Genomic DNA, 12,446 nt, shown 5'->3' with positions numbered 1-12,446 from the left:
GTTTGGAGGCTGTGATGGGGGTGATTTAAAACAACAATGTTAAATAGACATAAAACCATGGCATATTCAATGCAAGGAATTTTAGAGATTAGTCCAATTCCTTAATTTTTTCCACTTTTATAAAATAAGATTTTATTATCAAAATAATATAGGCATATAGTTTAAAAAGTAAAACAGTTAAAAAGGCTTTTAAGCAAACAAACAAACCACCAAAACCAAAAAACAAACAGTAGTTTTCTGCTCATGTTCTATACCACAGAAGCAAGCACTACGTTTTTAGCTATTTCTTCCTACGTTTACCTAATTAATATGTAGTTGCTGTTGTCTTTTGGTTCCTTCATTCATTTTGATATATATTGACTATGAGGAGGATCTCAGCTGTTCATCCCTCTTCTTCCTCTTCTCTCATCTTAGTGGAGTTAAATAATGATTTTTATTTAATGCACATTTGGAGATTTTATTAAGATAGTGTAGTAGGCTGAATAATACCCCCCTCAAGTAGGACCCCATCCCTGGGACCTGTGACTGTTACTTTCTATGGAAAAAGAGGCTTTATGGGTATGATTGTTAAGGCTATTGAGATGGGGAAATTATTTTGAATTATTCTGGTGGATCTTAAATGTGATCACAAATATCTGCATAAGAGGAAGGCAGAGTGATATATAACAAAGAAGAGGGCAATGTGAGGTCTGGAGCAGGATGTTACGTTGTTTACTTTGAAGGTGAAAGAAAGGGGCTATAACCTAAGGAATGTAGCTCTAATATCTGAAAAGGCAAGAAAATATAATTTATTCTGGACCCTCTGGAAAGACTGTGGCCCTGCTGACATTTTGTTTGTGGCCAGTTGATGATTTCTGACATCTGATCTCTAGAACAGTTAAATTTGTGTTCTTTTAAGTGACCAAATTTGTGGCAATTTCTTATGGCAGCCATGGTTTTGTGCTAAGTCACTTTATTGAATAATTTTATTTCTGTTGGCCTAAATAATGGCCCCTTTTGATTATTCACCACAACCAAGTGGGACTTATTCCAGGGCTGCAAGATTGGTTCAACATCCACAAATCAATCAATGTGATACAATACATTAGTAAAAGAAAGAACAAGAACCGTATGATACTCTTAATAGATGCTGAAAAAGCATTTGGCAAAGTACAGCATCCTTTCTAGATCAAAACTCTTCAAAGTGTAGGGAAAGAGGGTATATGCCTCAATATCATCAAAGCCATCTATGAAAAACCCACTGCAAATATCATTCTCAATGGAGAAACTGAGATCTTTAACATGGCAGGGATATCAGACATATCACCACTGCTTTTCAACATAGTACTAGAAGTCCTAGCCTCAGCAATCAGACAACAAAAAGAAATAAAAGGCATTCAAATAGGCAAAGAAGAAGTCAAACTATCACTCTTTGCAGATATGATACTTTATGTGGAAAACCCAAAAGATTCTACTCCAAATCTGCTAGAACTTGTACAGGAATTCAGTAAAGTGTCAGGATATAAAAATAGTGCACAGAAATCAGTTGCATTTCTATACAACAACAAGACAGAAGAAAGAGAAATTAAGGAGTCAATCCCATTTACAATTGCACCCAAAACCATAAGATACCTAGGAATAAACCTAACGAAAGAGGCAAAGAATCTGTACTCAGAAAGCTATATAGTACTCATGAAAGAAATTGAAGAAGACACAAAGAAATGGAAAAATGTTCCATGTTCATGGATTGGAAGAAAATATTGTGAAAATGTCTATGCTACCTAAAGCAGTCTACATGTTTAATGCAATCCCTATCAAAATCCCATCCATTTTTTCAAAGAAATGGAACAAATAATCCTAAAACTTATATGGAGCCAGAAAAGACCTCAAATAGCCAGAGGAATGTTGAAAAAGAAAGCCATAGTTGGTGGCATCACAATTCCAGATTTCGAGCTCTATTACAAAGCTGTCATTATCATGACAGTATGGTCCTGGCATAAAAACAGACACATAGATCAATGGAACAGAATAGAAAGCCCAGAAATAGACCCTCAACTCTATGGTCAAGTAATCTTCGACAAAGCAGGAAAGAATGTCCAATGGAAAAAAAGACAGTCTCTTCAACAAATGGTGTTGGGCAAAATTGGACAGCCACATGCAGAAGAATGAAACTGGACCATTTCCTTACACCACACATGAAAATAGACTCAAAATGGATGAAGGACCTCAATGTGAGACAAGAATCCCTCAAAATCCTTGAGGAGAACACAGGCAGCCACCTCCTCAACCTCAGCCGCAGCAACTTCTTCCTAGGAACATCGCTAAAGGCAAGGGAAGCAAGGGCAAAAATAAACTATTGTGGCTTCATCAAGATCAAAAGCTTTTGCCCAGCAAAGGAAACAGTTAACAAAACCAGAAGACAACTGACAGAATGGGAGAAGATATTTGCAAACGACATATCAGATAAAGGGCTAGTATCCAAAATCTATAAAGAACTTCTCAAACTCAATCCAATCAAGAAATGTGCAGAGGGGCGCCTGGGTGGCTCAGTGCGTTAAAGCCTCTGCCTTCGGCTCAGGTCATGATCTCGGGTCCTGGCATTGAGCCCTGCTCAGCAGGGAGCCTGCTTCCTCCTCTCTCTTTGCCTGCCTCTCTGCCTGCTTGTGATCTCTCTCTGTGTCAAATAAATAAATAAAATATTGAAAAAAAAAAAAAAAAAGAAATGGGCAGAGGACATGAACAGACGTTTCTACAAAGAAGACATCCAGAAGGCCAACAGACACATGAAAAAGTGCTCCACATCACTCAGCATCAGGGAAATACAAATCAAAACCACAATGAGATACCATCTCACACCAGTCAGAGGGGCTAAAATTAACAAGTCAGGAAATGACATGCTGGCGAGGATGCAAAGAGGGAGCCCTCCTACACTGTTGGTGGGAATGCAAGCAGGTGCAACCACTTTGGAAAACAGCAAGGAGGTTCCTCAAAAAGTTGAAAATAGAGCTACCCTACGACCCAGCAATAGCACTACTGGGTATTCACCGTAAAGATACAAATGTAGTGATCTGAAGGGACACATGCACCCAAATGTTTATAGCAGCAATGTCCACAATAGCCAAAGTATGGAAAGAACCTAGATGTCCATTCAGATGAATGGATAAAGAAGATTTGGTATATATACACAATAGAATACTATGCAGCCATCAAAAGAAGTGAAATCTTGCCTTTTGCAACAATGTAGATAGAACTAGAGGGTATTATGGCGAACGAAATAAGTCAATCAGAGAAAGACAATTATCATATGATCTCCCTTATATGAAGAATTTGAGAAGTAACATGGGGTGTTTGGGGGATAGGGAAGGAAAAAATGAAAAAAGATGGGATTGGGAGGGAGACAAACCATAAGAGACTCTTAATCTTGCAAAACAAACTGAGGGTTGCTGAGGGGAGGGGGGTAGGGAGAGGGTAGTTGGGTTATGGACATTAGGGAGGGTATGTGCTATGGTGAGTGTTGTGAAGTGTGTAAACCTGGCAATTCACAGGCCTGTACCCCTGGGGCTAATAATACATTGTATGTTAATAAAAAAATAAAAAATGTATAGAAAATAATGGCCCCTATTTCCATTTTAGTGTGACTATCTGACTGAGGCTAAGTCTACATTCATCCATGAGCTCTATAATACATCTCTCTGTATCATTTTTCATGTCAAAACTATAGGGGGCGCCTGAGTGGCTCAGTGGTTTGGGCCTCTGCCTTCAGCAGAGAGAGAGGAGGAAGCAGGCTCCCTGCTAAGCAGAGAGCCTGATGTGGGGCTCAATCCCAGCACCCTGAGATGATGACCTGAGCCAAAGGCAGAGGCTTTAACCCACTGAGCCTCCCAGGCGCCCTTCTAATTTTATTTTAATGGTACAATCTCTTTCTTTCTCTCTCTCTCCCTAGATAATAGCATAGAGTTTTATTATTTTTTTTCTGCATCTTGTATTGTTTTTGTATTTACTAAATTCCTTCCCCCTCATTTGTTTACTTTGGTCACTCTCTTTTTTAACTTAAATTCAATTAACATATAATGTATTATTTGTTTCTGGGGTACAGGTCTGTGATTCATCAGTCTTATATAATACTCAGTGCTCATTACAACACATACCCTTCCCAATGTCCATTACCCAGTTACCCCATCCACTAACCCTTCTCCCCAGTCACTCTCTTACTTGATAGTGATTTTCCTCAAATGTCTGATGATTCTTAGTGGCATGTTCTATTTATAAGGAAAAAATATGGGGAGAGCCATTAAGTGGAATGTTTCCCTACAGTAGGATTAGGCAGCCTGTCAGTTTTGTCAACAAAGATTTCAAGATAATTGTATCTCCGGAGTTGTTAGTTTTTCCTGATGATGAAGTTCTAGAACCTAGGTGAGGTTCCGTGGGCTGAGGTCCGGAGCCGATGACCAAGAAAGAATTCTTGAGACATCTTTGGTGCAAAATGGTGGTTTATTAAAGCACGGGGACAGGACCCGTGGGCAGGAAGAGCTGCTGCTGCCCCGGGTTGTGAGGGATGGCAGGTTATGTACCCTGCGTTTGGGGGAAGGGGAGGGGAAGGGAGTTTTCAGTGGAGTTTTCATATGCTAAAGAGGGCCTACAAGGTGCCAGGATTTCAGAGGCCTACCGGAGGCCTTGCCCTTGCGGCTGGATCAATGTTGTCTTTAGACCAGCCATTAACATTAAGATAGTTGGGAGACTTTTTGGTGGGATGTCACAATCCTGCTATCAATCGTCTTTGTTAGTGAGATTTAGGACATTTCTAAGCCAAGGGAGACTCCTGTCTAGCAGGATTGTGAGCTCTGCAAGTTAACTATTTGCTTATTGTTCATGGCAGTCAGGGCTGCCTGAGGGATGCTACACATAGGACTGAGGGGAAGCGGATGGGGGGGTACAAGGCGCCAGCTTTTGCTTTGTCTTCAGCCAGCCTCGTGCTCCCTCATCACTGAGAAGGAAAAATATCTGGGGGATATGAGCCTTGAAGGCAGTATTGAGGAGCTAGGAGTGGGAAGGCTTTCCTGTAATTCCTCTCTTCCATTCCAGGATGGCCCATTTGCTCATAGGCACTTTTACATAAAAATTTTTTGATGCTAAAAAAATTTTTTTTGATGCTATTATAAATAGTACTAATTTTAAAAACAGTTTTATTGAAATATAATTCGCATACCATATAATTTACCTATTTAAGATGTATAATTCAACGGTTTTTAGTATACTCAGTACATGAGCAATTATCACTACTGTCAATTTTAGCTCATCTTCATCACCTAAAGAAGTCTGTGGGGGAGGGGAATATGGAAATTGTTTAATAGGCATAGTTTCAGTTTTGCAAGATAAAAAGAGCCACTCAGTTATTGGTAATTTGTTCTGGCAGCCTTAGGAAACTAATAAAAATCCTTTGTCCATTTTAAAATTGCTTTTAAAAAAATTTTTGAGCAGTAAGAATTCCTTCTGTATTTTGTTTATGACTCCATTACCAGATATATAATTTGCAAATATTTTCTCCCATTCTGTGAGTTGTCATTTTTTTAAAGATTTTATTTATTTATTTGAAATAGAGAGAGAGCATAAGCAGAGAGAGGGGCTCTGGGAGAGGGACAAGCGGACTCCCCACAGTGTGGGAAGCCTGATGCCGGCTTCTAGACCAGGACCCCAAGACCATGAGCTGAGCTGAAGCCAGATGCTTAAGCAACTTAGCCACGCAGGTGCCCCTAATTTGGCCCTCTTTAGTTACAAAGAATTGTATGTAGAAATAATGGAGTTTGGTGAATAGAAGGCTGGATTTTATAATCTGGAGAAAAGGTATTAAATTCACTGTTTCTAATTCTTTGTCCTACGTTAGAACTAGAAATTCACCAGCAAAATGAAGAAAAAGCTGAAATCCCTCATAACAAAGACTGGCATAATTAATATATAGCAACTTTAGTTCATAAAAATATTTCTAAATTTTTAAAGAAGATTTTATTTATTTATTTATTTGACAGAGAGAGATCACAAGTAGGCAGAGAGGCAGGCAGAGACAGAGAGGAGGAATCAGGCTCCCTGCTGAGCAGAGAGCCTGATGCGGAACTCGATCCCAGGACCCTGAGATCATGACCTGAGCCGAAGGCAGCGGCTTACCCCACTGAGCCACCCAGGCGCCCCATAAAAATATTTCTAAGCTAGCCAGCTCTCAAACCAATAAATAAAATAGTTGTGTAAAATAATGTGTGACTAAGAATCAGGTAGATCATGGAAAAATTCCTGAAGAAGGCACTTGGGCAGCTCAGTTGGTTAAGCATCTGCCTTCGGCTCAGGTCATGCGTAGGGTCCTCTGCTCAGCATGGAGTCTGCTTCTCCCTCTTCCTCTGCACCTCCTTCTGCTCATGCTCTCTCATTCACTCACTTTCTCTCCCTCAAATAAATTAAATCTTAAAAAAAATATTTTGAATCAAGGGGGAGGTTGCCGAGTGTCTATTATAGAAAGATAAGACAAGTGCATAAAGTATGAGTTGTTCAGACAATCAAATGCAGAAAAAAACCTGGTCTTTCTTCTGTGTTTCTCCTCCACTTTCACACTACTACCACACTCACAACACCTCTGACACCAAATGTATGGGTTTTTATTTTCTTTCCCCTACACCAAACAATTCTGTGATATAAGCTGGGTGTCCTAACAATTAACTCAATCCCAGTACTACCTAGAGATAACACCAGATCCCATAGCTTAAGTCCCACAAGACTCAGTCTGTCGAGACTGCCCCAGACTTCAGATGCCAAATGCAAGTAATAGGTCCAGGTTACCCACAACTTCTGTCTGACATGGCTACAAACTGGAGGTTCCCATGACCTCCTCCTCCTTGAATTCTATTATTTGCTAGAACAGCTCACGGAAGTCAGGGAAACACTTATTTATGTTTACCAGTTTGTAAAAGGATATGATAAAGGATACAGATTAACAGCAGATGGAGAAATACAAAGGACAAGGTCTGGGAGGGTTCTAAGTGCAGGAGCTAATGTCCTTAAGGAATTGGGGTGATCACCCTCCTTACTATTGGCGTTTTATGGAGGTTTCCTCACATGATCAAGTATTAACTCCATTTCCAGTCCTTCTTACTTCTCTGGAGAATGGGGGAGGTGGGGCTGAAAATTCCTAGCCTCTAATCCTGGCTTGGTCTTTCTGGTGACCAGCCGCCAACCAGGAGTCTCACCAGAGTCAACTCATTAGAACAAAAGTTGTTCCTAGTGCTCTTACCACTTGGGAATTTACAAGGGTTTCAGTGCCCTGTGTCAGGAACAAGGGGCAGAGACCAATATATTTATTTTTTATTTCAATATTTTTATTTCTACGAAGACATAGAAAATCTGTCAGGAGAAGTTAATAATGCTAAATACTAACATTTTATTAAGCCATATTCTGGCTAGTATTTAGAACTTTTCATGCAAGAACCTTCATAACAACCTTGTGATGCAGTTACTATTATCCCATTTTACAGGTGGGGAAATGGAGAAATGGGAGTGTTAGGTTAATTAACCTAAGATTATATAGTTAATAAATGACAGAGATGGGCTCGGAACCCAGGCAGTGTATCTGCCTCTCATGAAGTGATCTTATCATAAATGTCTTTCTATTTTGAAGGTTCTAGGACTTTTTAGGTAGAAAGTTGGAGACATCAATAGAAACATCTTTTATCTCTTCACCTTTGGCTTGGCTATCTAAAAGGAATATCTGAAAGAATATAAATGGTCACAGTTTATGAAACCAGAGTGGAGGCCAGAGGATTGTTACAAACTTTTTGATCTTCCATGTATAACCTGGGTTTGGAAAGACAGACCTGCTGATTGATGACTGGTGTAGGACAGAGACCCTCGGGGACGGGATATCCTACCTTTCTATCTAAGAAGATAAAGCTGTGAAAGGAGAGTGAATATTGGTGTCAATTAGTAATTGATGTCAGTTTCTTTGGGCTATTGCTTTTTATTTCCTATGAACCTTTACTGCAAATACATATAGAAAAGTAAGACATTTAAAACCCCCATAAATTAACTGCTGCCACTCTATTGTTTTATATATACTAATTCATTTTATCCTCTCAGCAACCCTATAAGATAGGTACAATTATTATTCTTATTTTACAAATGGGAACATTAAAACACAAATTTATAAAGTTATTATAGTATCTTGCTTACAGTTTTACAGAAAATAAATGGGGGAGTTAAGTGAAGTTGAAAAGAACTACAATAAAGTTGCCAGTAAGTACTGAATGTCTGGTTAAAAATTAGTACTTTACGACATTGTGTAGGAAAAAGAGTCCTGGATTTCGATCAGGACTCGGATTCAAGCTTCATTTACTGCGGGGTAAAGACAGGGAACTGGTCGTTCTAGGCAATTTCTTTGCATACCTCATAAGGTTTTTGCCAGGACCCGGAGAAGTGATTATCGTAAAGCGCATTATAATTTCTAAAATGTTACACAAATGTGAGAAAAACGTACTGGCACCGAATTTAAAAAACTGTGGCGTGGATAGTCAATCCGGAAAGTCAAGCCCTCTTGACTTTCCTCCCGGAAGTCGGCGCAGGGCAATATGGGACTTGTAGTCTTGTTCTGGTTCCGGCCTGACTTTCTCCCTTGGGTAGGGAGGCTGGTGTAAGCCCCGGAAGTACTCGCTACCTGAGAAGCGTGCTGGTTAAGAAGTAGAGTCAGAGGTCGTGGGGCCAGAAGGCGTTCCTGCCGCTGGCCTAGTCGCGATGTAGCGGAGGGGCAGGCGTCCTCTTGCATGTTCTGGAAGGTTCTTGTGCTCCACTAGGGCAGTAGTCCCAAGACTTGTAGTCGCCGGCTTCGGGTCCCTGGCGGCTGAGCGGAGTCGCCGCCATGTTTGGCTGCTTGGTGGCAGGGAGGCTGGTGAGGATGGGGCCGGGTGGTATCAGGAAGGGGGCAGGGCGCCCGGGGGCGAGGCGGGAAGGGGAAGGTGCTCGGGTGCAGGAGAGGTGGGGGAAACCCCCCCTTACGTGTACTTTCCAGCTAAATGTGAGAGTGGAGAGTGGGTGCTGGGGTGATGTCTTTCTCGGCTCTTTTCAGTCATTTGAATAGTAGCCACATGAACTACTTTTTATCGAGTGTGCATTATCTATATACGCAGGCGGTGCTCGTCTTTGGTCCATTTCTGATAGTTTGAGCCTTCTGGTAGCGCTTATTTAGCAACTCAAATTTATTCTTACTCGTGAGATGGTTATTCTTATTTTGTAGTTGAGGAACTTAAGCCTAATCGTCAGTTTAAATACTTGGCCTGAGCTAGCTCATGCAGTAACTTAAGAGGTAAACCTGGCATTTGAATCTCGTGTGTAACATACTGTTTCTAAAAGATTAAGGTGCTGGGGCAGTGTATACATTTGGAGTCCTTTTGGAAGGACCCCAGTAAAAAATACGATTAAAGTAATCGGAAGTTGGCTGATAGAAATGCCTAAACTTCAGTGTGAGTCATGGCCGAGATACCCCAGAAGGGTATGAGCTTTGAAAATCTTTTTTGGTCAGAAGAGATAATAATCAGCCTTGCCAGATTATTAGAGTTAAATGGGATCAGCACCTGGAATTGTTTAGAAATGATTTAGAGGATGAATCTTGCTTGCCTCCGTAGAAACCACCCAGAAATCCCTTTTAGACTTCACTCCTTTCGCCCAGAGTTCTTTTTTTTTTCTTTTTGCTCCCTGCTTTGTTAAATTTTGCAGCCCATTTGTTGAATTAAATTTTTCATCAACTTCTGTAATGTATTCTGTACACAGTTCTGAGAAACCGCAAAGATAAATTGGAGACTCCTAGTCTCAGATTCTCTTTGTTTCTTGAATGACTGGGAGGCTGGCCGCCTTGGTGATGGTGGTAATTGGTAATTGATAATATTGGTGAGATAACTTTGGGTTGCTCCTGCTGTTGGCAGGGAAAATGAAAAGACCAGCCGGGGATAAGTGTGGTACTCAAATGAGTGAATGTCATCAATGAATGACTTTTAAAATTTGTGTTTGTGTTTTATTTTACTTTATATATTTATTTTTAAGTAATCTCTGTGCCCAACGTGGGGATTGAGCTCATGACCAGGACATCAGGGGCACACATGTGCCCCTGTGTGCGTTTTTCTTTTTGTTTTGTTTTTTAAAGATTTTTTTAATTTATTACAGACAGAGATCACAAGTAGGCAGAGAGGCAGGCAGAGAGAGAGGGAGAAACAGGCTCCCTGCTGAGCAGAGAGCCTGATGTGGGGTCTCGATCTCAGGACCCTGAGATCAGGACCTAACCGAAGGCAGAGGCTTTAGCCCACTGAGCCACCCAGGCGCCCCCGTGTGTGCGTTTTTTAAAGAAAGGGCCACATGGATTCATTCCATGTATCCCATGTTGTTAACTAATTTGGAAGAAAATTTAATTACAGCATATACCTTTGGCTACTTACCTAACACCTAACCTCTGTGATAGCTATCCAGTAGAGGTTCTTTAAAGATAAGACTTTTAGGAGATGTCTGGACTCTGTTAAACAGAGAACATGTTCAAAATGAAGGGCAGATAGACCTGGAGATATCCAAAACTTAACTTCCTTATTCTCTAACTAGAAAAGTCCAGTCATCTAATGTTATGAGTTTAATTCCTCAGTTAAATTCCTTGAAAATTTTTTCTTAAATAAAAGAGTTATCTTTTTCCCTAAGGTTAAGTATTAGTGTGTCATAGTACAGATTTATAGAATGTCTGGTGCTTGGTAGACTTGACATTTAACTGATACTTATTTTGCCTAATGGTTATTTCGTGGCTTGTAAATACCACCATTTTATATGTTTTTTAGGATTATGTGCATGCCCAAAGCTGGCGAAACTGAATTTAATACTAATATACGCAGTTTGGTTTTACATTTATGTTTTTCTTTTGTTTTATTCTCTGTTTAAAGGGACAGTTTTTTTTTTTTTTTTTTAAGATTTTATTTATTTATTTGACAGATCACAAGTAGGCAGAGACGCAGGCAGAGAGAGAGAGGAGAAAGTAGGCTCCCTGCAAAGCAGAGAGCCCGATATGGCTGGATCCCAGGATCCTGGGATCATGATCTGAGCCAAAGGCGGAGGATTTAACCCACTGAGCCACCCAGGCGCCCCATAAAGTGGACAGTTTTTAATGAGGTTGGAAAACTTCAGAAGAGAGAAGCAGAACTTGATTTTAAGAACATTCATTTTTGGTCTCTTGGAAATAAATTTAGGACAATTCATATTTATTGATAATACATAGCAATAAATTCTTGAAGTTTCTTTGTAGTAGTAGCTAGGGTATTAAAAAAGTAAGCATTTTAGTAACGACAACAACAACTATTAGCGAAGGAAAAGAAACTGCATTCTAGGTAATAAGATTTGACCATTTAGAGTCTTAAAATACTGGTAGTAATTCAGATACGGTGTTTTGGTGAATGGAGTGGCAATAGCAATTAAAAAGAAAACCAGAAAACTGTGTGATGTAAACTCTTGACAGCCTTTTGACCAGAGAGCCCTCAGAAGTAATACTTCATTTTTGCTAATGGATGTGATACAGCAATAATCAGTAATTTTCTGAAAGTGGAATAAAGAATTTCCTCTTTGGAAGTAGATTTCTCAAACTTCTCAAACTTCAAAATAAGAAAAGATCTTATTCTAGAAACTGACATTCAATTCTAGAACAGAAAATTAGATTATGAAATGAGTCAAGAGGAAACTTTCACAGGTTCTCACTTAGCACATTCAGAGTAGGATTTTTGTTTCTTATACATACAGTTGATTCTCGTTATTCGTAGTAGTTCAGTTCTGTGAAGTCAGTGTGAATACTCAGTTCCTCGTTAGTAAATACTGAATAATTGCTCTTAGGGGAAACACAGAGTTAGGTTTTTTTCCAAGCCTCTGATGACAGTTTTTATTAGCCTGTCAGTACATAACTTTGTTTTCTGTATGTTTCTGTTTAAGTACATCTTATTTAATATGTTTTGTTGATTCATTAACATTGAACTTAACAGTCAGTAACACCATAACTCATTTCTGAATGAAACTTACATATTTTCTCAGTAAGGCACATAACTGTTTCAGACTTAGGACTACTAGCCAACATTTCAACTTCGCCATTTTAAACATCGGAATCACCAACAAAAAGCACAAAATACAACCGGACATGACACTAAATTGACTGCAGAAAAACACATTTGTTTACACTATGAGAGCTGAAATAAAGAAGGCACAGCTAACTTCTCCATCTCAGCTGGGAACGTGTACATTAGGCAACCTAAAATTTTTGCTGCTCTGTGCATGAACATGCCCATGAATGCCCACCGAAGTGCAATGAATATTGATTTTGTGCATATAAATAAATTTTAGTGAGTAGGCAGATTAATAAATAGGGAATCTGCAAATGAGGATTTTTTTTTTTTTAAAGATTTTGTCCATCCATTTGACAGACAGAA

The 12,446-nt window shown here is 39.6% G+C and overlaps 1 protein-coding gene across 2 annotated transcripts in view; it reads left to right on the top strand.

Annotated features, from left to right (window-relative positions):
• Positions 1 to 8,645: 8,645 nt before the first annotated feature.
• HIKESHI (heat shock protein nuclear import factor hikeshi) overlaps positions 8,646 to 12,446 on the top strand; it is a 41,215-nt gene continuing 37,414 nt past the window's right edge. Inside the window, exon 1 of one of the 2 annotated variants that reach the window (XM_032357210.1) lies at positions 8,646 to 8,899. In XM_032357210.1, coding sequence (XP_032213101.1) covers positions 8,870 to 8,899 — 30 coding nt within the window. In that variant the 5' untranslated portion in view covers positions 8,646 to 8,869. The remainder of the gene's footprint in view (positions 8,900 to 12,446) is intronic. The other variant, XM_032357209.1, reaches the window with a different exon arrangement.

This window comes from Mustela erminea, chromosome 9 (assembly GCF_009829155.1).
Source record: "Mustela erminea isolate mMusErm1 chromosome 9, mMusErm1.Pri, whole genome shotgun sequence".
NCBI classification, from domain to species: domain Eukaryota; kingdom Metazoa; phylum Chordata; class Mammalia; order Carnivora; family Mustelidae; genus Mustela; species Mustela erminea.
Note: the sequence above shows the minus strand (reverse complement) of the source record. Positions and strands in the feature narration are given on the sequence as shown.